Source organism: Copadichromis virginalis, linkage group LG1, assembly GCF_057382275.1.
Source record: "Copadichromis virginalis isolate Kocher_CV1m ecotype Utaka linkage group LG1, C_Virginalis_male_GT1.1, whole genome shotgun sequence".
NCBI classification, from domain to species: domain Eukaryota; kingdom Metazoa; phylum Chordata; class Actinopteri; order Cichliformes; family Cichlidae; genus Copadichromis; species Copadichromis virginalis.
In genome coordinates this window covers 27,521,444-27,545,609 of record NC_140618.1, presented here as the reverse complement: position 1 = coordinate 27,545,609, position 24,166 = coordinate 27,521,444, and the positions used below count along the sequence as shown (strand labels likewise).

The window sequence follows — 24,166 nt, the reverse complement described above, 5'->3', positions numbered from 1 at the left end:
AATCACAATTAAAAGCAAAAACATTCTCATGCAGAACAGCAAGAACATGTCAAGTGTATATTGTGAGCAGATACCATCGGTATAAATATATGTTAATACCGATATAGAATCATCACAGACTGTGCGGGCATCGATTCATCGTCCTTTGCCTGTGTGCCAAAAACACTTACGAAAAAGTATCTTAGGAACGCATGAAAAAGTTAAAGAAAAAAAAAAAGAAATACATGGACTCCTGTTTATGTGTGTGTGCATGTGTCATTGATGAGGATATCACTTGGAGAATAAAAGCTGATCTGCGCTTGTAGCACTCTCTCCTTCTGGGATCAACTCACGGATGCAATTAACTTAAATCTGTCTGTGGAAATTTGATTGACTGCAACAAACAACAAATTAATCCCCCTTCGGCAGCATCCAAACATGAAAAAAGCAGGCGGTGCAGTTTGTCAGAGTGGAGGAAGGATTGAAACAGAATGAGAAAGAGGGCGAGGGAGCGGGGGAGGGGGGGAGGGGGGGAGAAAGGGGGGGGGGGGGTGAGGAAGAGCGAGTAGGTAATCCAAGGTATGTCTTTCCCGTGCCTCTTTCTCGATTCAAATTTTTAGATTTAATTATTCGCCTTCTGGAAGCCTGCATTAATATTGAAAAGGCATTTGCAGATGTCACTTTGTGTTGCCTAGAAAAGAAGGGGGTGTGCGGGGGGGAGGGGGGGCAAGAGAGGTGGGCACCCCAGGCATAAGCGAATGCTGTGGCTGGCCTTTCTGGGGGTTGCATTGCAGTCGTTTATCTTCGTATCCACTAGCTGACACTGGCAAGGCGGGCTCTACATATTCAGCATATTCTAATGCCATTCAAAAGGCAGATTTTGCTGTCTTGTGGCAGAGAAGGGCCTTGGCACCAACACAAAGGGCTATACTCTCATCCTGCCAGCTCTCCTGGTATGGCCACATACGCGCAAACAATTTGATTCACACTCATTTCATAGTCTTCTCCAGTGTTTTGTTTTGTTTTTTTTGTGCTATAAAGCACATGTAACTGGCCATACTAATAGACCATGTACTGCATTAGCTCTGAAAACACTCCTCTTCCGTGTCACTCTGCTTTACATTTCTGTGTGCATGTGTATAGTAGTTTGACATTTTCATCCGCACTGTGCACAACACTTTCCTTTTCTTCAGTCATCACTTTTTCTTCCTTTTTTTCTTTCTTTCTTTTTTTTGCATGTGTATTACCTGGCTTATGCAGAGGCATCAAGCAGACTTGCTCTCCTTTTCTGGAATAGAAATTGAATTTGCATGAAATATGCTCACACCAAATTGCATCTGACTCTGGGAGGAGGTAATACGTGGCAGTCGCCCCTGCCAGAAATGATTGTGCTCAGGAAAACGCTAGACGATGATGATGTTGATGAAGTATTCTTCTCTGCTGAAATTGAATGCCAAAAGAATAGAAGGAGGTTAGCTTTTTACACCGTATGCATGCTCCTCTTTCTCTCACCGGGACTATCCAGTCTTTGTTACCGTGTGACATATTCTGACAGTCATTTTAAACCAAAAAAAAAAATTGCTATAAACAAGTGGCTCTATGCCAGAATAGGATTATGACAGCATGGTCTGTAATCTAAATGTGCATGTTTCATGGTATATGCGTGAGAGTCACATTGAAGTGCTGGTGTGTCAGGCTCAGAAACAGTACGGCTGCTGTTTAAATTTAGGTGCAACGAGCACTTTGTGAAAGCAAAACTTGAAGTTAATTCTTCCACACACTCAGAAGGCAGTTGTTCTGTATTTAATTCCTCTATAGTCAGGTGGATAAGAAGCGACATCTTCAAAAGCTGTTTAAATCTAGTTTTTACACTCTGTCGATTCCTACATCAAGAGCTCAGAGATGTAATTGAGAATAGTCTTCTCAGTCTGTGCAAATAAACATACACAGAGCTAACAGTAGGGCAGTAAGGTGTAATAAATAACTGTCAAACCAGCTGTGCAGTAATGTCAAAATTGAACTTTACGTAACACAAAGTATTAAATATGTACAAGTAGAAAAATTTAGTCCTAAGCATTTTTGTCACTTCAAAGCAAAATTTATTCTTCTGCGTGGAATTCATCTTTTAATCCTGTCGTATAGGAGTTGTTTGTCACTATCTCAAACTGAAACAACTGCTTTAAAAAGCTGTTTAATACTATCAGCTATCAGGAACAGAATAATACCCGTAACGAATTAGCAACTTGTCCTCTTAACAGCTGTTTACTTACTTTGTTTTATTTTAACATCTGAAGATCTGGCGGAAGTGCATCATTTCTCCTTTTACAGGACAGTTTCTGGTAAAGGGAACATGTCAATCTTTAACTTAAAATTAGATCAAATGGTGAAAACATTTCTGCACCTGTTGCTTTGTTTCACTGTGCCACTGAGCTCTTATCCACACCCTTTTGTAGTGTACTTTAAAACATTTGGACATGTCCTTCTTGGTTCGGATCTATCTTAGGCCGTCTGTTTGGAGCAGCAGGAGAGCAGCCCTTCATTGGCTCCACATTGTCAAGTGCCTTCCCTCTGGTCAACCACCCAGCATTTGGAGCCCTCTACACTGCCGGAGCAGGCAGGCCGGAGTTTGGAGGCCTGGGCTCTCTAGGCATGTCAGCTGCTCTGGCTGCCCATCCCCAACTAGGAGCCCTCTCTGGTAAGAGGATGACATTTGAATTGTGGGTAGCAGTTGGTTAAGGGGACTATACCTTTAATCTTCTCCTCTCGTCTCCTCTCCTCTACTTTCTGACCCGACAGAGTGGTGGCGAGCTGCCGAAGCCCATGGACGGGGAGCTGCTGCCTTTCTCCCCTCTTTCATCGGCTTTCCCCCATTCTTCGCCCCTCACATTCAGTCCAATCACAGCGCCAGTCCTGTTCCGATCAGGATGCCCGGCAAGAATAGCCATGCTGCACCTAAAGGTACAGCGCTGTCCTGGGAGCTTATTTTCATTGCTCAGTCTTCCCCCTAACCCTCCCATAATCACTATCTGTGCATCTTCCTCCACAACCTAAATCCACTTTGCCCTATGATGAGATTTCTCTTTTTCGAGCCAGATTTAATGACTTTCAGTCCTCACTTAGTGATTCTGTTAACCTCTATCTCCCCGCTCTTTCCCTCATGTTCGCTCTCGTAATCTCTGTTTCTGGCACTCTTTTAATTTCACAGTATCTTTTAATTTATCTTTTATTATGTAAACCACTCGTGTTGGGCTTGTGCCTCGCACAGCTCGCATGTTAGATGAGATACATGTATAAATCAATATTTTTATTAGCCTTATTTCAATCTGCTGTTAGTTCCACATATTCCATTATCGCTTGTTGGAAAGTTCTTAGGAGAGATGAAGCTGATTAGTAATACAGCAGAATTTGTGTTTCTAGGGGTGAATGGTGCAGTGAATGGAAGCGGGGCCTGCCCTCCTGTCACACAATCAGGGAGCTTTTCTGCGAGTCCAGCTCCTGTTCAGGCACCAACCAAGCCAACCAAAAATTCAGATCCTGCTAATAGCCAGCGTCGCAGCCCTCAGAACAATCCCACAGAGATGGTGGAAAAGACGACTCAGAAACCTAAAGAGAAGGTCAGTGCTGAGATCAAAATTACTCCTTAATTTGAAATAAGCCAGTTTGTGTTGCATAGTGAAGCTGATTTTTACAATGTTTTGTTTTTTTTCTCAATTCAGAAACCAAGGAAGAAGACAGCTGACACTTCTGTGGTGAGCAATAGTGAATCAGGCACATCATCAGACAGCTCAAGTGATGGGTCCCTCAGCAGTGATCTGGAAGACCTAGCAGAGGATGATGAAGACGATGATGACGATGACGAGGACGACGAAGAGGAGGACAAACACAGCGAACTGTCTGACACAGAGAAGCGGACAAAGAAGAAAACAAAGGTAAAGAGGAAAAGTTAAAATGAGTAAAAACATTAGGAAAGTGAAGGTGAAAAGAAGGAGGCCACTGCGCCCTCAGCTGCTCCACATGGTGCACTTGACTGCACTTGGTGCGCAGTGCTTTCATTCACTAAAATAGTGCCCACAATGTTGAATGAATTAAAATAAATTATCACATACCACAGAGAAAGCCTTTGTTCAAACAGTTCTTTATTTCATGCCCGCACCAGGTTTTGATACCCAGCACTGGAACTGCAAAGAATGACAGACCACTCTCTGGGGATGCCAACAGAAAGAAAGGCACCCAGGCCCAAAAGGTCCCCTCCAATCCCCCGACCCTTGTGCCCTTACCCTGCTCTGTCTCTCCTCCCGCCTTGTCCCAAACCTCACCGCTGGCTCTTCACAGCTCCAGGTCCCGGACAGAGGGACCACAGCAACACTTTAGTGTGATCCAGTCCACTGGCCTGGCTGCCAACTCAAAGCCCCTGGCACTCCTCACTCAACCCCGCAGGGAGTCGTCACCGTCTTCCTCCCCCATAGCTCTCACCACATCTCCAAAGGCACCGTCCAGCACCGCTTCGCCCAAACCTCCCAAGCTGCTGCCCTCCAACTCCCCTCCGCACCTTCCCCTCTCCCTCTGCTCCTCCCCTAAGCCTCTCTCAGTTCCCTCTCCACCCCGCTCGACTCTCCCGATGCCTACCTCCCCAAAACCTTTTGGTTTGACCTCATCTTTAACAAGCTCCCAGAAGTCCTCACTGAAGCCACCAAAGCACTCTGTCTCTGGCACCGCCAAATCCAACAAAAGGAAACTTTTGGAAGCTTCACTAGCGCAGATCAATGAGTTCAGGCTGCGACAGGTAAGCCTGCCTGATAACATCAGTTAAATAATGTCATTTACGCACACAGTATCCTGTGAGAAAAATATTGCTTCACACTCCGCTTTACTGATCAAAGTTACTAATAACAAATTGACAATAATGACATTATTCAGTGGAGCTGAGTACGCAGTCAGATCTGCAGTTCTGTTTATCTCTTTTCCCTCATCATTACCATACCATAACCAGCCTCTCTCTCTCTTTTTTAAAAAAAATCTGGTGGCTGTTTTCAAATTTTTTTTAAGACAGAATCCAAACAGCTTCCAGACGGCTACAGATCTGTTAGTGTAGCTGCGCAGTCAATTAAAAAGAAAATCATAACTGTTACAGTTTCTCTTACATACCAGTCTGGGATTTTATATCAAAGGGAAACAAGTGCCAAACAGCCTCATCAAAATTAACATGGCCTGGAGCTGAATCTCACAGCTGCAAATGGACATCAGTCAGCATCTTTGTTTTGTATAGTAGATGCATTACTTTTTTTCTTTTTCTCTTTTTACTTTTGCACTGGGATTGTCATAGAACAACAACTAAACATCTAAGCTATCTGGATACAAATGTGACAAATTAAAGGAAAACAAAAAAACGGGGATTGATTCTGTGCAGTAAGGGAATCTGTTCAGCCTCTTATGGTATGAAGGATTTGCTGGCACTGTGGTCCACTTGTCCTTCTAGAGGGCACGTCAAGGTCACTGTGAGTCAATACAAAGTTGCTGTGAGTGGTTATCTTTATCCTATCATTAAAACAAATTGAATAGGATGGCAATTCTCACTCGATGGGACAGAAGGCATCACCGAATGGTTTGAAGAGTATGAAAATGATGTGAAATTATATGCTGTGATCTTGACAGTCACTAGATCTCAATCGAAATGAATAACTCTAAGGATTTTGGGGCTGACATGTGCAAAACACCAAATAGTGGAATATCTTTTGGAATATATGTGAGTTTCTTTTAAGTAGACCCTAGCACAAAGTGTTTGCTTTATGGTAGCTTTATGCTAGTTTTTCCAATTATTTCGTGTTATTACCCAGAAGTTTCTTTTTTATCTTTTGTGCGAATGTCACGAGTTTCTCTTATGATGTGGCGAGAGGAAAAAATGCTTGCATCAAACTTTATTGTCATCGCTGCTACTGTGAATCATGATATTTGTACAAAGGGGTAATTGCCAGTTATACTGACCATCAGAAGTATTCAAAACATTTTTTATGCAGGAGTTTTACTGTTATCCTACAGTGTTATAGTAAAAGCACAGGAGACCTTTCAGTTTAAGTTAGCACGTATGTTGATAAAGATTTCCTTCCAGCTTTCATAGTGTGTTGGTTTATTTGATGATCACTTCCGCAGCCAGTAGTTTGCAGTGGATGCTGGCCAAGCATGCTTTATTAAGTTAAAATCTCCTCTTTTATGAACATTGACTTTTTAAAATTTTAAACTTTAAAATTTTTAAATCAGATTTTTCAGAATTTTCTGACTAATTTGCATTGGGTACGTTTAGCATACTCCTGTAGAGATGACACAGATAATGCCTTTAGTCTTGTTACTTTCCTGAGGCAACCATTGCTTGTGCACGGATTCCACTGTATTATTTATGGGTTTCCTGATTTCAGATGAAATGCTGTAAAATTTGACATTTGTACTTTTCACTTCACAAATTCGATTTCTCCAGATGAAATATGAACGACAGCACCGTGATCAATAAGCTAAACTTATTGGGATCAGCGTATTCATTTCCCTTTTTGTTTTTACCAGTATAGAGAAGTTTACAGCAAGCCGAATTCCCCCTGTGGTTTTCAGCACTGTTACTGTATTTCATGGTCTGTGAAATTGATTTGTTTCACTTCATATCACATCCAGTTGAAAGTGCAACATTAAAGTCTAACCTGCCTTTGCTTAAACACCGATTGAGCCAAGCTGGTCCTCGCTATGAAAAAAATAAAAATAAAAAAAACAAGCCAAAACAAAAGGCAAACATGTCTAGCTGTATGGTGATAATGATGATGGAGCTTTTCAAATGTGCAGACAAGTAATTACAATTTTAGAGAGATACACAGTGTCTCTTTTCTGTAAACTTGGCCGAGAACAATGCCTTTGGTTATTGCATTTATGTTCTTTTTGTTTCCCTAAAAGAAGCTTAGACACAGTTAACTGTACCAGTGTTCAGCATTGTAGTTTTGTCACCTGCTCAAACAATCAGCAGTGATGTGAACTGACAGCTAAAGCAACTCTACTTTGTCCCATTTCTTTTCTGTTTTTTTCCCTAACCTTTCTTTGTTGTTCCCATTCTGTTTCCCTCTCTGTCCCTCCCTCTGACTCCATACCTCTCCTTGTTCTCTGCCTCTCTCCTCCTCCTATGTTCCCAGACTCTCATGTCCCAAGGGCAGACGTTCCCAGCTGAGCTAAAGAAGCAGCAGCAGGGGCCAAACAAATCTCCCAAGAGGACATCTCTGTCTTCATCGCCATTGCCACTCGTCCCGCCTCCTCCACCCCAGAACAATCACTCCAACCTCTTCCTCTCAAGTGCCCTGCTGGGGCTCCCTGAACCCCATCACCCAAATGGAGTCATCCAAAGCACCACTCAGGACGCACCTTTGGCCCTCATCTCCAAACCTCGCAAAGACTCTGCCTCTCAAAGCAAGTCCCCTCAGCGTGACACTGATGCTGGGTCGATGCCTGTCAATCTGAGCACAGGGGCAAACAGGACCCAGGCAGCCGGCCAGGCTGGGCCTCCGTCACAGCCCTCCACTACCTCACCCCATGCTACAACAGGCCATGGATCCAGAAAGAACAAGACCGCCAAGGGGAAGGGACAGACACCAGGGCTAGGACAGGGACAGGGACAAGCAGACCCTTTAGCTGCCTGGAAGGGCTTCTCTCAGAACCATCTGGTGCAGTCTCTAGTAGATCTGTTTCGAGGAGGAGAGTCCGGGATTGGGATTCCTGGAGTTAGTATCCCTGGAGTTGGAATTCCTGGAGTGGGGATCCCTGGGACATGTAACCCCACAGCTGGGCTCCCAGCCAACAAGGAATCTGATGACTCAGGAGATGATGATGATGAGGAGGATGATGATCTTGAGGAGGAAGAGGATGAAGAGGACTCAGATGATAGTCTGTCAGGTTGGTACCTTCTACGGCAGTGAATGTAACTTTCATAATTAAAAAAAGGAGCTAAAGATAAAAATCAGGGCTGACAGCTAACCATTATATTAATTACGGATTACTCTTCTAATTATTTAGATTAGTCAGTAAGTTTAATACCAGTGCTGGAGAGGAAACCCAGGTCAAGCTGAAGTTACTATCATATAGGACAAAGAAAAGTGTTAAAATCTCACAGCTCAGAAGCTGTGATTCTTAAATAGTGTGCATTTTTGCTTGAACAAAAAAAATAACTTGTTTAATTTGTTTTGGCAGATGAACTAATCAAATAATTGGTTATGTCTGTGCAGTTAAGAAAATAAAAAAAAAACCCAGTCATTAAAAAAAGATATTAAATGCTAATCCACTTTGGTGAATTGATGCCTCTCTGTTTTTTAACTCCTCACCTCTCTTTGCACACTTGTGTCCAATTTCAGAGTCTGACACCAACTCGGACAGTGACATCTCTGGGAAGAAGGTGAAGGAGTTAAAGCTGCTGCCATCTGGATCATCTAAGAAGGAGATGACTCCCCACAGGCTAACCAAAGGCCCAGAACTACTGAACACCTCAACGAATCACACCACCACCAGCTGCTCACCACTCAACCTCCAGGTCATCAAGACTCCCACCATTGCCACCAGCTCCAGTGCCTTGGCCTATCACAGCTCTCCAGGCTCTTCCTCCTGCAGCCTAGCCTCTCCGTTAGGTAATGTATTCAAAATGCTGCATTGGGAAAAGTATTAATGCAAGAGGTGAAGGATGAGTTTTAGTAGGCTCTCTCTTGCTGGATCTTTTCAGTCTCACAAACAACACTGTAGTATGCTGCTGGAGTAAATTCTTTTTCCCAGAGGGAGTATATTCCCATCAGCCTCATATGAAGTGATTGTTACATTTAGGAAGGCAGGAAGAAAGCAGTTGGTTGTCTTAGCTTACCCAGAGCTCTGAGGTCCTGCAGGGCCATGCTCGAGAGCCTCGACAACTTGTTTGGTACAGCAACAAGGTTGATTTCTGCCTTTTTCAATGCAAAGAGATTACCCAGATCAGAGGAAATAGGATATAAGTGCAGCTTGCCAGAAATATTTCAAGCAGACATTTCCAGTCATCTACTCTAAGTGACATTTTCTCTTATGTGTGTTTTGTGCTCACACTTATGAATGTGTGTAAATATATATACCATAGACATGGTGTTAGTAAATTTCTTAAGTTAAGGAAATCTGAACTTAAACCATCTCTCCACAGGTTTAGGAAAGCGGAAGAGGGTGATGGATGAGAAGGAGTTGATGATACCTCTGGAGTTAGGGTACGTATAAGTGACAGATTTCAACAAACACACTCGGGTTACATTTTGCTTCAGCCACAGATGTACTCATTTTTTTGTTTTTGTTAACATAGTGTTATTTATTCCGTCTCCCAAACCTAGGTGGCGGAGGGAAACTAGAATCAAATCGGTGGCTGGACGGCCGCAGGGCGAGGTGGCCTACTATGCCCCTTGTGGCAAGAAACTGAGGCAGTACCCAGATGTGATGAAGGTACCTGGGCCTCATGGCCTCACAGCACGCTTTGAATCCGTGATACAGATTCTTTTGGGCAAAAAGATGAGCAGTTTTGTTTGTAACAGCGACTACTGCGGGATGGTTTATGATTTATCACGGAAGGATTTTTTCCCCCCTCTAATAACAGCAAAACCGCTCATCCACATTGCTCAAAGAAATGCTTATGTATCAGGATTTGTTCTATATTATCTATGCTACTGCTCCAGCTGTCCCTCCAAACCCCCACCCCATGCCTCCACCCTCCCTGCTTTCTGTGACCATAATAGTGACAGATGATATTCTTAGATTCACTTCTTGTGCCACTTTTTTCACCTCTCCTTCTCCCTCCCCGCCGAATGATTAATGGTTAGTGTTGGGATGCACGACTTTGGCCCCATTTGTACAATTTAATATGACCTGCGGCCTTCTTTGTTTGTTTCATCAAAAGCACAAACACACAGATTGTCTGAACTGCCTTTTGAGTGTTGTCGTGCAAACACACGCGCACACACACACACAAAAAAGAAAAAAACTCCATGCAGTAACATCCACTCGCTGCTAGTCAGGCAGGCAGTAGGCAGTAAAAGCCTGGCGATGCCACAGATAAATAAGAAAGGGCCTGAATTGTGCACCCCAAGGTCAGAACCATTTTTCCCTCCTGAGAGCTGTTGCTCTTTTTTTTTTTTTTTTTTTTTGTCCCCTGGCTTTTATAAAGATTAGCAGCACTGCACCGATGCACTGTAACCGTAGACTCCCTTCCATCTAGTGCCTCCCAGTTGCTTTTCAATGTCGCTAATTTTCACATTTTTCCTTTTTTTTCTGCCTAAACCAACGCCATTATTATTTTCTCTTCTGTAGTATCTATCCAGAAATGGAATAAGTGGCATCACGCGTGATAATTTTAGCTTCAGTGCAAAGATAAGGGTTGGTGACTTCTATGAAGCCAGAGAAGGACCCCAGGTGACTGCCTTTCATCTCTCTCTCTCTCTTTCCCTGATCCCTCTTCATCTTTTCATCTAGCGGCAGGCAAAGCTTCATGCAGCAGTCACTGTCAGGGCATGAGTAGGAATCAGCCAAAGCCCTCAGTAGTCCTAGTTCATAGACCTCGCACTGTGCATGGAGAAATGTAATAATCAGCTGACATTACTTCCACAGGTGACCACTGATATACTCCATGTAATGTCAGTGTGTGACACAAAGAGATAAACTAGGAAATGGATGTGTGTTTCTAATTGGAAGCAGAATAGAGGAAGTGCTAATATAGAAATACAGCAGTGCTGAGGGGCAAGAGAAACAGAATTCTTATTTAATCTGCTATTTAGCCTGTGTTTTATTGTGAATCACTTAAAATGTAATGATATATCATTTTCAGTCTCTGCTGAATGCAGAGCCTAGCAACTAATGATTTAATTGTCCTTTAGTCACATGAACTGATTCATGCTGGCAAGTCATTCACTGTTGCATCTCTCCACATCCCTCCCAATCTCTCTTTCTCTACTTTATTTTCTGTCCCTTTTTCCAGGGTTTACAGTGGAGCCTGTTGAAGGAGGAGGAGGTCATACCTCGTATTTTGGCAATGGAAGGCCGAAGGGGTCGTCCCCCAAATTCGGAGCGCCAGTTAGCAGGCGAAGGTGCCAAAGGTAACCGACGAAGGAAGGGACGACCCCCTAATGTAGGCGATCCACTGGCGCCTGAGGGCCCTAGTCCCAGTCAGGTCAAACTTCTGCGCAAACTAGAGGCTCAAGGTTAGCAGAGGAAATGAGCCCTGAAATATGTTTGTCATAAGTGTGTGTGCCATTCATCAACCAGCTATTATTCGGGTAGCTAACGACAGCGAAGGGGTCACAGTTTCAAATATTTTTTTTTTAGCACAAGGACAAGTTTTTTCTGTCTTCTGTTTTTTTGTCAGGCTTTTTTGTTTGAGCCACCTACTTTATCTGAATAATACTAACAACAATTACTTGTCAAGATGAATCACCATTGTTAACATGTCTTGTTTTTGTGCCTTTGTGTTGCTTAGCAAAGCCCTGCAAACCTGATTTTTCAGCCCTACCTATGTAAAAAATATTTGACATGTATTGCAGTATTTTAAAAATGCTAACGGATAAATATATCACTCTAAGTTTATTGTTGCAATTGCTAAACTTTATAAATGAAACCTTAGGAACGATCCCAGTTATTTATATGTGCAGTACAACTACAGAGGTTTCTCACCGGCACCACTTTTGTTTCCACTTTGCAGAAATAGCCCGTCAGGCGGCACAGATGAAACTGATGAGAAAACTGGAAAAGCAGGCGCTGGCACGTGCAGCCAAAGAAGCTCGGAAACAGCAAGGTAAGCGAGTACAGGGCTGTAAACATGCTGGCGGAGGTTATTTAATTGGTCAGTCGGTCACTTCAGACTACTTTGATCTAAATCAACAGAGTATAAAGCCCAGCAAGAACTCATATTGCTTGTATAGCCTTTGTTTGCATGTAGGTTCAAAACTGTTTTCATCATTTTTTAAGCTTTAATCTTCTTTCTCCTCTAATCTTTATTGCATCCAATCTCAAGACTGTTTGCTTAGCTCTCGCTTAAATTCAGAGATGTAGCTAGACATGTTATACATTCAGAAATGTATAATGCACCAGAACATTTAAACAGTGGAAAACGATTTTGATCCCAATCCCGAAGATCACTTAGATTTTTTAAATTTAAGTTTTCCAACTAGACAGCTCAAATCCATCGAGTAAATGTGCTGACACGAGTGACCCAAACATGAATACCAGCCACTTGTGACTTAACTGTGGATGTACCCTGTAGCTGCTGTGTATCTGTGTGGGGCCAGTTGTTAATGAATTTGTCCCTCAAGGATCCATGTTAGGCCCGCTGATATTTACCTTGTACATAATGTCATAATATCTGACAGATGCAGTCCAGTATTGTAAATGCTTAGAAATCCGCTGAGGCAGCTTGTTTTCCTTCATGTGTATGTATCTGTCTGCAAGTTCAAAGGTAATTCTGAATACTGATTAGCTAGGTTGGGGCGATGATTGCTGATCTCTCATGGATCAGAATGTCTTGGGCGATCTGGGCACTAGCTGGGCTCCAGTTTGTCTCTTGACAACAGTAATAAACAATAAATCCCCCAAACTGTCTATATTGGATTGTGGAGATCTCCTTAAAAGCATTAAACAAAGCCAATCACAGTGCCATTCAGTTTGTTAAACAAGACAGCATTTTCATCCACCTTACTGCTGTGAGTTTGATGAAAAAGTTGGATGGTCATTACTGGCGTGAAGAGAGCATCGGCTGCTGGGATATTTAACACCCTTAGTTCCCTTCAGTGCTAATAACCACAACAACAGACCGAAGAAGGCTCGTACAAGGAGCCAGGGCCAAGTTTTAATGTTTACAGACAGCAAGCAAATAAATGAAAGCGGAAAATAACTTTTCAAACTGGAACGAGCTGTAGCTGTAGCTCCTTCCAGGAGCTCTGAGAGGTCGTCTATGCATGTCGATTGTTTTCGAGTCACGGCCTTATTTTTACAGTACTCTGTTTTAATTTAGTCCCTGAATTTCTCCGTGCCTTGCTAAAAAAAATACATTGTGATTTCAGCGAGACCTCTTAAATAAATAAAGCGGAACAACTCCAAGTCTCTCAGATATGAATACAGTTGGAAGCCCGTGTTTTTATAGGTCACTTTTCTAGACACTGATGTAACACTGATTTGACTCTTGTAGCTATCATGGCAGCGGAGGAGAGAAGGAAGCAGAAAGAGCAGATCAAGATTCTCAAGCAGCAGGTGGGTCTTCTTTGTGGGTGTGCTGACTGCATTTTTCCCGTCTTTTCCTTATCTAAGTGTCCTGACACACACACTCCCTGTGAGCACTGCGGGAAATGTTGAATTGTTATTTTTTGAGCCTTTAAAGCTTACTTTTCAATTACCATTATTACTTGTAGTGCTAAACTTGTTGTTGTGACTTTCTGCCCGGCCCAATTGGAATAGAGTGGTTGGAAAGTGATTTTATCTGGGGATGTCTAAAATATTAAGAGATTATGTTTTTCTTTTTTTACAGGAAAAGATCAAGCGTATTCAGCAAATTCGGATGGAGAAGGAACTCAGAGCGCAGCAAATTTTGGAGGTACAGAATCTGATCCAGCAGCACCTCTGATTAAGCAGAACATTCCTGGATAGCTACAGCCCCTCAGTCTATAGTGTTTTAATCTTCCTAAAGCTCATTACTGAACAGCAGCATGCATTGGAGGGAGTTGCGTCTTCTTAGGCATAATTCCACATGGAACTAATGCTAAATTGGTCTTGGTTGACGGCTGTTGAATATTAAAATGGCTGTTGCTGCCTCTTCAGACCTTATTTAAATTGGACAGAAAAGTCTTTTTTTTTTTCATCAGACAACAGTAACAGTTTAGCATAAGTGGGTCGAGGGGGAAAAAAAGGTGCCGTTTTCTACACACAAACACACATCCAAGGATGCAGACACGTTCACACAAACACACACATATGCAGGGCCACACAATTATACTGTAGGAGCTTCAAAGTGTTTTAGCAGGACTAAATCAATTTTGAGTTGACACGGTTGGCAAGCCACTCTTAACAGGAGGCTTCAACATTTTCACAATTACGTGTTAAAGAGATACATTATTCATTTGCTGTGTTTTACAAATTTGACTGGCATTCAGGAGCATGAAATCTTTGCTCAAACCAGAAAACTGCAAACAATCAGTTAAAGTGCTGCAGAGCTCAAGTCTGATTGGACTTGATGTGCCTGAATGATATACATCTCCGTGATTCTTGACTTTAATCTTTATTCAAAGGCCAAACGGAAAAAGAAGGAAGAAGCCGCCAACGCCAAAATACTGGAGGCTGAAAAGCGTATAAAGGTATGCTTACAAATGAAACTCTTGGAAAAAATATGGAAAACTGTGATATACCTTTATTTATTTATTCATTTGTCTTCAAAAATCCTGTTCATTGAATTGTATAATTCATTTACCGTGTTGTGGGGCTTTTCCATCAGCCTGTATTTGTACTTTTCACGATATTAATACAATGGAAGCATATTGATTTTTCTCTCATCTTCTCATTCTCGCCTTCAAGGAGAAAGAGTTGAGGAGACAGCAAGCGGAGATGCTCAAACAACAGGTAGGCACTCTAAACAACTTACTGAGCCTCTTGAACCTCATAGTTACTGCTGAATAAAACCATTTACCTCAGACTTGAATAAAAATTTGAAGGTGCGTGTGCGTGTGTGGATGTGTTTATACTTTGTGAATTTAAATATAGGCATGCGTGAGTGTGTGTACGTGAGTATTTCTCTGTTTAAAACGCCTTGCTTATTGGTATTGGATATTACTTCTGTTCCATAATATTTTGCCAACTCTCTCTGCCAGGAGTTGGAGAGGCATAGACTAGATATGGTATGGGTATGTTTATTTTTGTACATCTAACACCTGCATCGTGTAACTGGTTGTGTTATGGTTGTCATAGCAATGCATTAAGTGTAGCACTGGCTGCTGTCATACTACATTCTTCTGCATGGCTTTCCAGCAAAACCAACAAAAGAGAGAAAGAGTCAGTATGCTGCCTCCATCTGCTCGTCCTGAGGGACAACTGACCCTGTCACGGTGGCCAGGCAGCTTCTTTCCCCCTCCCCCCATCCTCCCCTTCTACTCAGAATGCATTGCAAAGACTGCTAGCCAATCCACACTCACTGTCTCAAAGTGCGCTCGAGGAGTTTCCATCCATCACATACATTGTCTAACTGTTGTATTGGAGTAGCCTGTGTTACCCGTGAGTGCTTGACGATTTCGGCTCAGACGTTGAGCTTGTGTCTGTTCGTCCGTGCATCTGTTCTGCAGTCCACAGAGTGCTGGACTTTAACCTGCCCCATCCCGGCCTCTCTGTCATTCACTGTTCCTATACTCTGCACAATGAATGAAAACAGCTACTGAGAGTCATTTCGTCTTCATGGTGGAGACACTTACAGGCAGATTTCCCACCAGTTTGGTGCGGGCACCTTGGAATAAAAAAAAAAAAAGACCTTTGGGGGGGAAAAAAACAGAACAAGAATACAATCATCTTCACCATGGGGACTGTATGGTTCTATGTAGCTTTTTATTTTAGCCTGGCTCTCCTGCTTGTAGCCCTTCTTACTCATACACACTCACACACACAGTCGCAGCTGAATCTAAAGGTTCGCCTTCCTGTCGTGGACCAGGCCGATTACTGCATCAACCTCACGTGCACTACAGTGTTTGAAATTAGGAAGCGCGTTTAATCCCATGTGTTTAAAGTTGTCTCGTGTGGCCGTATCGCACTTGATTTATTGCAGTTTATTATCATAAAAGCCTTTAACGTCTTCGTTGTTTTTGATGAATTGGAAGAAGCTGAATGCCACAGGCTTTCTGTCGTTTTTCAAGTTTTCCATTTGTAGATAAATCAAACAAATAAGCACAAAGAAATATTGCAGCAGAGTGCTTGGCATCTAGCCTGTTTTGTTTATCACAATGACAAAACAGTCCTCACAAAACAGCCCATTTTAGTCAGCGAGAACTGGAAATGTCCTTGGCAAGCCCTAATAGTGGCAATTGTGTCTTTCTGGTGGATCACAGAGGGAATGACAGCCTGATATGGAGGAGCGGGAAACCTTAAGAGATCAAATAAAATGATAGTCAGTCACCAGTGATTCCTGTGCCCTTTGGCAGTAGACTGTGTATCATGCACCAAAGAACAACACAGACGTCTCATCCTCAGCAGTCACATACTGTGCTAACACTTAAGCTGCCAAAACCACTGAAGTGAAACTGCTCAGTTTGTAGTTACACCTCACAATCCATTCCTCTTTATAACCCCCTACTAAATATTACAGGTGTGATGTGTCCCCCCCAAAAAAGGCGATATCATTGATTCATGTAGCAGAATTGATTGTTTTTATCATAACTCTAATGACATGTGGCATGTCAGATGACTTCCGGCAACTAGTGTTTTGTTGCTTTTGTTGTGTCAGCTCTAGTTTAGAGGCGCCGTCACCGATTCCAGCTGCTTCTCTTTTTGAGCCTGTCATCACATCTATTTTGTACCGCATCTATGTGTTGCTTTTTGGTTGTCATTGTACTACTGTACTCTTCACTTATGCTTCCACCATACATGTGAAAGTGTATACATGTGAAGCATTGTTCTGTGTTTGTTCAAGTATGGTGCCTCTACTGAATTTAGTGCATCACAGTTTTACATTAATGCACAATTATACTAAGGCTGGCCTTGACTACTGTATGTACAACGTGTGCTTGTTAATGTTTGCCTGTTTTTTGTTTTTTTTTTGCCCCTTTAGGAGAGGGAAAGGAGGAGGCAACATGTAATGCTGATGAAGGCTGTTGAGGCTCGCAAGAAAGCAGAGGTAGCCCATATGCACGCAAATAAATGCAGAAACACACACGGGCGCACAGTCCACTCCATAAAAAGAGCCTAAGTCATTATTCCCTCGATGGATTCCTGCTTCCTCTCCTTTATGTGCGCTCTTTCCCTTCATTCATTTTTTTTTCTGCACACTTACCAAGTCAAAAGATTCTGGCCCTCAAGCACTTTTCCTTTGAATGCACAGCAGCATTAGGCTGAATTCTAACACAGCTCAGCAAAGTCAAGTAAACCTTCTTGTCTGTTTTCTCACACACACACACATTTTTCTTTCCTAATGCTCCCTTGAATTTTGGACTCTCTAGGAGCGTGAACGCTTGCGGCAGGAGAAAAGGGATGAGAAGCGTCTGAACAAAGAGCGTAAACTGGAGCAACGGAGGCTGGAGCTGGAGATAGCGAGGGAACTGAAGAAACCAAATGAAGATATGTGTCTGTCTGATCATAAGGTATCTTATTATTATTATTATAATTATTATCATCATCATCATTATTATTATTATTATTATTATTATTATTATTATTATTATTATTATTATTATTATTATTATTATTGAGTGGACTGTTTTTCCTGAGACCACGTTACTGAATATTTTTATGTGGAAATGTGCGCCCTCAAGTGGTTAAAATAACATACTGCAAAATACACAAACTAAGCTGTCACTACTATTTTGAGAACATACACATAACATGTGACGCACATGTTTTTCTTAGCTTCACTAATCGATCCTAATATGAGCAAAAAGAGTCATAATTTTACTGATATTGCTGCATCCAGGCTCTCCCTGAGTTCTCCAGGATTCCCGGACTCATCCTACCAGGACGTGCCGTGTCGGACTGCCTGATGCTTATGCAGTTCTTGCGAGGCTTTGGAAAGGTTTTGGGACTCGATGTGAACACGGATGTGCCCACGCTGGGAATGCTACAGGAGGGCTTGCTTAATGTGGGGGACAGCATGGGCCAAGTTCAAGACCTTCTGGTCAAACTGCTTTCTCTGGCAGTCTGTGATCCTGGTTTGCCACCTGGACAAAAGGTGAGCTGCGTTTTGAACTGACTGATTCTGCTTTAGGACTGTAGCTGAGACATAATCAAGTTAGTAAATATGATCCATAAGATACAAAACATTAACAATGCCACCATATGTAGCTTTATCATATACATTTAGGACTAACTTTAGGATTATAAAGATCTTGCACAAAGTCATTTAGAATGACTTCAAAATCAGTGTTTTTACACTTGACTTGACATTATTTAAATGCTGATGCCTCCATGCCTTTACTAGCAATGTGATATTTTTGTTTTTAGGTTAAAGGCTTGGGTACATTTTCATCTATTTAAAAAAAAAATATATATATATATATAATTTATTTGCTATCATCAACTTCCCTATCCTTAGACAAAAACCATGCTGGGGGACCACCTGACTAACGTTGGCATCAACAGAGATAATGTCTCCGAGGTGCTGCAGATGTACATGGGAGCCCATTGTGGAAATACAGATCTGGCTCCTTTGGCTCTCAGTTTGAAGACAAAGGCCTTTCAGGCTCACACGCCTGCTCAGAAGGCCTCAATTTTGGGGTTCTTGGCTAATGAGCTGGCCTGCAGCAAAGCTGTCATCAGGTAGGTAACTGACCACTTTGAGTACTTCACAGTACTGTGCAAAAGTCTTGCACAATACTGTGGAAATACTCCATATTTCACTTCCAAGGAGCCAAGCTTTCTTTTATTTATTTATTTGAGTAGTCTTGAGCAATAATTCTCCAGGGTTTCTAAAAGACTAGCAGCTTATTTTTAGTTAAATGACAAAGGTAACACGCCTTTAATGACATAAAATAGTATTTTTTGCATCAACAAGGTGATCCCCAAACAAACTATCTAAAGAAAATGAACAGTATCTGAAAGTCATATCCTCAAGGAATAGGACCTGAGGGGTGTATCTGGCCTTTCAGTTGATCCATCTATTGTTCACTGAAGCCTCATCAAAAAAGGTCTCAGTGGAAGAGTGGCTGTCAAGAAGCCATTTTTAAGAAAGAGGAATCGGGATAAAATGCTATGGTCTGCCAAATTACACAAGAACTAGACTGAAAATCAGTGTCAACGGGTTTGATGAAGTGATGGTGTTGGTGGGGCCCTTCCCAAAATTGGTGGAATTATGAACACGGAAAAGTATGGTAAGATTTTCATCCATCATGCAGTATCATCAGGAAAGGATGTGATGGGCAGCAGCATAATCTTTGATGACAGTGACACCAAATACACCAGCAATGCAGTAAAAGCATACTTCGAAAAACACACAGTCATGGATTGGCCTCCACAGAGCCTGGATCTCAACATTAGTCATTATTGAACAGAGAACAGAACAAAAGGCAACCAACATCCAAAGATTAACTTTGAATGTGTTACAAGAAGCCTGGAGAACTATTCCTAAAGACAACTTAAAGAAATGACAAGAAATCTGCCAAAGAGAGTTCACGCTGTGTTAAAGAATGAATAAACGTGGTCATTCATTAGAATTGTTGTTGCCTCATACACCGTTTTTCTATGTATGTTTGCACATGTTTCAATAGAATAAAAGAAAGAAGACTTTTGCACATTACCATATGTCAGTGTAGGATGTGTCTCTTCCTCTGAGACAAAATTAAAAATCTAACAGTCCTTTTCACCAACCACACACTGGAAAAAATTAGTTAATGCTGTATATGTGGTTTTATTTTGTTTAACGCTGAAATTATATCTGAGCCAGTGATGTTATTTTTTTATTGATACGGTGGAGAACAATTAATAAAGCTGCAGCAGGGAGCAGTAATTTGCAGTCCTTTTTATTGTAGGGAAATAATAAAAGTATTAATTTGTGCTCTGGGATACCAGCTGTTATATTAAGCTTTTTTTTGAGCTGTGAATGGTAGCCAGCCCCCATGAACTTTTACTCATTATATTTATTAGTTTCCGAGATTACCTAAAACAATGGATGTACACTGCCACAGCTATAATTAACAGAATTGTGTTTCCTCGTGCAGTGAGATTGACAAGAACCTGGATCAGATGGCAAATATGAGGAAAGACAAGATTATTATGGAGGGAAAACTGAAGAAGTAAGATTTCTTAACCCTAAAAATAATGTTTTTGTTCTCCATACTAGGTCAGACTAAACTCCTGTGTCCTTATACAGGTTGAGAACCATTTATGCCAAACGAACTGGAAAGAGGGAAGCCAGCATGGGTGTGGAAGAGAACCAGTCTGTTGGCACTCCATCCTCGGCCACCAAACGCAAGAGGAAACTGGGTGGAGACAGCGAAGATGACGACGACGACGACGATGACAGTGACGACCAACCGGAGGAAGAGGAGGAAGAGGAGGAGGAAGAACTAAAGAAGGTTAGAAAAGTGGAGACATATGATGAGGTAAGGTGATAGAGCCAGCTTCATTATAAGAAGCTAAATGTTTGTGCAGTTGCTCAAAGACATTTCCTGTATTTGTTTGTTCCTTCTATCAGGATGAAGTTGACCATGCTACTAGTGTCGAGGAACTGGAGAAGCAAATAGAAAAAATGGCCAAGGTATGTCTTTCTTGAACACGTTTAAATGCTTTAAAGTGCATGAAAATCAGTGTTTGATTGATCCAGTTAATGTGGGATATACTCGAATATACAAAGTGAGATTAAAGAAAAATCTCCTGCTGCAATAGAAGTAATACGTCAGACACCTGCAATGCTAGACTTTGGAATTCAAGCTGCAAAATGTGTCGAAAACTACAATGTGATTTGTACGTTGTGTGGATATTTGTGTTGCCATAGGTCTGTTTACTAATGAAGGCACTAATTAGTTTGATAAATGACCTCATTAGCATCTTATGTGATGCTTCATATGTCGCACAGAAAAAAACAAAAACCGGTAGGGCAGATTTCTTCTGTTTTTGAAGGTCTGTAATTTCCATGTATGTTTTGTACAATTGCAGCAACATCATCAGACCAGAAGAAAGCTGTATGAGATATCCCATTCCCTACGCTCTATGATGTATGGACAGGATCGGTACCGCCGCCGATACTGGGTACTGCCCCACTGTGGAGGGGTCTTCATTGAAGCCATGGAGAGTGGAGAAGGTTGTTGCAGTACACCGCCCACTTTTTTTTTCCTGAATACGTATACGCTTCACTTTGCTTATCTGAGAGAATATTTGGAAAATGAATGTGTAATGGTAACATGCTCGGCAAGAAGACAAAGAAAGACCTTTTATAATTCGTGTAGCTGCATGTTCAGCTGTTTTGTTGCCGAGTGAAATACGCAGATAGCATCTGTCAACACTAATAACACAGCTCTGCCTGTCTTCCGAAAGCAAGCGAATTAGTGTAATGTCCAATAATCAGGATCCAGTTTCAGTGTTACAGTAGTTCACTTTCTAACTGGAGTACGTTTTTCTCCTTTTTTCTGCAGCTCCAGAGGAACTGGAGGAGGAGCGACAGAGGAGGAGGAGAGCAGCAGAGGAGGTCAAGGTCAAAGAAGAACCTCAAGAGATTGAGTTGCAGAAGGAGAAACCCACCAACCTCGATGGGCAGAGCACTCGAACACAGGACTTGGAGCAACAAAAAGAGGAGGAGAAGAAACACGAGGGGAAGAAAAACTCCCCGACCCTCTTCTACCAGCAACCAGGCTGTGTAACCAAGCTGTGCGCTCTCAGAGAAGTCAGCAAGGACATTGGAAAAGAATCTGTGAAGGCAGAAGACAAGGAGAGTCCCCATGTGAGACAGAATGGCAGTACCCTAGGCACTCCTGTTACAACCACTATGTCAGCGTCCTCCCCCACTCACAATACCCTCGAGCCTGCAACAGCGGCAGCAACAGCTCCCTCCATGGTGACTGCTAACGACACAACAAACATCCCTCACCTGGCTTCATCCTCTTTATCTGCCCCGTGCCTGCCAGCTGCACGTGAAAGCCCAGGGAACACTCCTCCAACCTCATCCCCGGCTCCATCGCCACACCTTTCATTCCAAGCAAACGACCAGCTGCTCAGAGTGCTAACAGAAAGGAGCGGGCACTGGTTCAGTCTGCTCCCTCGCAACCCTTGTGACCTCGCCTCCCTCACCACAACACCACCAGGACCGCCCCGTGTGTCTCCTCAGGCATCCTCCACCCCAGCCAGACCCAAATCCCCACCTCCATCCCCTGCTCTCCCTCTCACCCCTTCTGCTGCCTCAGCCTCTGCCAGCCCACACCACCCAACTGGCATCCTCAGCTACCCACTATCCACCCTGCAGGTGAGAATCCTGGCTGGTAAACATGTTGCTATTATATTTCCTTTTGTGCACTACCACCTTCCTCACCCCTCTATTGTCCCTCTTTTCTCCACAGGTTAAGTCAGGTGTCTCTTTGCTAGGAGTTTCTTTCGCAAGCTGGCCCAGTGGAATGATAAGTCCCGGCCTGCCTTTGTGCAGCAGCCCTAGCCCCATGCCAAGTCACTCTGTAGAGGGCAACACAGCAGCAAGTGTCTCCAGTAAAAGTGAATCGCCTTTACCTCGCATTGAGAAAACTTGCTCTATGCCCTCTCCCGCCTTGGAGATGCCCAAATCCCTCGACCACGCCACGCCACGACCCATCCCAGAAGGTGAGCAACACTCGATGTATTATTTTGTATATATATATAATGAGATCAGCCAATGCTATCCTTACTTAAGCCCAGTTTGATTTGACTGTAACATGTCTTAACTGAACAAAACATCTTCTTTCTTTCACACCCGTGTGCTCAGAGATGCTGACAGGTTGGTGGCGGGTGTCTGACATCGAAGAGCTCAGGGCTCTTGTCAATGCTCTCCACAGCCGAGGAATCAGAGAGAAGGCCCTCCAGAGACAAATGCAGAAATACATGGAGATCATCCCCCAGGTCTGCACCAAACACAGAGACGGTAAGTCTGGAAACAGCTCCTCTGAGCACATAATGATGTGCCTCAGATTCATTCATGCTTAGAAGCGTTTCCTTATAATCCCACAATAAATTGCTAATACTGTATCAGTGAGGTTTATTGAAGTTTATATGAACAACTGTCTTTCACTGCCTAACCCATGTGTCTGCTGTGTAATTTATCTAGTGGCCATGATTGAGCTCCATGAGTTGGAGGAGAGCCAGGTCAGTGTGGAGTCGGTGCGGGGCTGGTGTGTTGAGGAGCAAGCAATGGAAATGGACATCGCTATACTGCAGCAGGTTGAGGAACTGGAGAGGAAGGTCACCGCAGCCAGCCTGCAGGTTAAGGTGAAATAGTAACACACTAACACACTAGCACAAATATTTCTACATATTTTGTTTGTGAAATTTATGTTTTTTTTAGAGGCCAATAAACTCAACAGCTCATTTCCTCTCACAGGGCTGGACGTACCCGGACCCTCAGTCTGAGCGTGAGGACCTGGTGTACTACGAGCACAAGCCCCTGACCAAATCCACGGCCTCGGCGACAAACACGGGAGACAAGGAATCCAAGGAGCATCTGGAGGAGCGGGGAGAGAAGGGCGGGGTGATGCGTCACCCGGACAACCCGCTGGACATTGCAGTGACACGTCTGGCTGATCTGGAGCGCAACATCGAGAGAAGGTACCTGAGGAGCCCCTTAGGTACCACCATTCAGATCAGGCTGGATAATGTGGGTACGGTCACTGTCCCTGCCCCCGCCCCATCTACTAGTGCTGACAGGGAAGGGTAGGTCATTTCTCCAACCAGCTCCCCACTCTCCCACTAAGACCCTTTCCTCTCTCTATGTGTGCTTTTTTTGTTTCCCATATTACTCAAAGGGTGAGGGTCTTTGCTGATTTCACAGCAGATTTTTGTGGTTGCCTGTTGCTTTTTTTTTTTTTTTTTTTTTCCTTTTTGTCTTGTGCAGCTTTTTGTGTGGGAGGGGCTCCACTCACTGCCATTTTTTCCCCCTAAAATCATCTGCATGGTGTTGTGCATCAGCAACCTCAGTTATAGGCTTACTTACAGCTCCTGCTATTCAGCATACACTTACCCTTCCTGCATGAGCGTCCCCCTTAACATGATAAAAAAAACGTGTGTACCTCTCCCCAGCACTCTATACTCCCAAAAACGTCATGCCTGTCTCTGCCCAGATGGAGCTTTTTACAGCATCTGGTTCAACTGACACAGTTTACTACAAACCCATTTTCATAAAAAGTTGTGTGGACTTTAAATAAAAACAAAATGCCGTGTTTTGAAACTCATTAAAAAGAATTTGTTTAGTTAAAAACGGAACATGTTAAATGTCGAGAAACTGATAAATTCACATTTTGAAACTTGTCTGTTTTCTTAATTTTTTTCTACACCT

The 24,166-nt window shown here is 42.8% G+C and overlaps 1 protein-coding gene across 13 annotated transcripts in view; it reads left to right on the top strand.

Annotated features, from left to right (window-relative positions):
* LOC146718893 (bromodomain adjacent to zinc finger domain protein 2B-like) overlaps window positions 1-24,166 on the top strand; it is a 67,956-nt gene that overhangs the window by 39,330 nt on the left and 4,460 nt on the right. For 2 of the 13 annotated variants that reach the window (XM_085457169.1, XM_085457151.1), the window contains exons 4-33: window positions 2,483-2,674; window positions 2,776-2,937; window positions 3,397-3,593; window positions 3,696-3,908; window positions 4,136-4,762; window positions 7,143-7,896; window positions 8,352-8,621; window positions 9,155-9,215; window positions 9,336-9,444; window positions 10,306-10,407; window positions 10,970-11,192; window positions 11,690-11,782; window positions 13,172-13,233; window positions 13,508-13,573; window positions 14,265-14,330; window positions 14,548-14,592; window positions 14,841-14,873; window positions 16,781-16,846; window positions 17,169-17,309; window positions 17,639-17,893; window positions 18,257-18,480; window positions 19,878-19,952; window positions 20,030-20,261; window positions 20,354-20,416; window positions 20,815-20,959; window positions 21,291-22,114; window positions 22,209-22,461; window positions 22,604-22,759; window positions 22,943-23,103; window positions 23,216-23,439. In XM_085457169.1, coding sequence (XP_085313295.1) covers window positions 2,483-2,674; window positions 2,776-2,937; window positions 3,397-3,593; window positions 3,696-3,908; window positions 4,136-4,762; window positions 7,143-7,896; window positions 8,352-8,621; window positions 9,155-9,215; window positions 9,336-9,444; window positions 10,306-10,407; window positions 10,970-11,192; window positions 11,690-11,782; window positions 13,172-13,233; window positions 13,508-13,573; window positions 14,265-14,330; window positions 14,548-14,592; window positions 14,841-14,873; window positions 16,781-16,846; window positions 17,169-17,309; window positions 17,639-17,893; window positions 18,257-18,480; window positions 19,878-19,952; window positions 20,030-20,261; window positions 20,354-20,416; window positions 20,815-20,959; window positions 21,291-22,114; window positions 22,209-22,461; window positions 22,604-22,759; window positions 22,943-23,103; window positions 23,216-23,439 — 6,094 coding nt within the window. Of the gene's footprint in view, window positions 1-2,482; window positions 2,675-2,775; window positions 2,938-3,396; window positions 3,594-3,695; window positions 3,909-4,135; window positions 4,763-7,142; window positions 7,897-8,351; window positions 8,622-9,154; window positions 9,216-9,335; window positions 9,445-10,305; window positions 10,408-10,969; window positions 11,193-11,689; window positions 11,783-13,171; window positions 13,234-13,507; window positions 13,574-14,264; window positions 14,331-14,547; window positions 14,593-14,840; window positions 14,874-16,780; window positions 16,847-17,168; window positions 17,310-17,638; window positions 17,894-18,256; window positions 18,481-19,877; window positions 19,953-20,029; window positions 20,262-20,353; window positions 20,417-20,814; window positions 20,960-21,290; window positions 22,115-22,208; window positions 22,462-22,603; window positions 22,760-22,942; window positions 23,104-23,215; window positions 23,545-24,166 lie in introns of all 13 variants that reach the window. The other 11 variants (XM_085457099.1, XM_085457089.1, XM_085457141.1 and 8 more) reach the window with 10 other exon arrangements.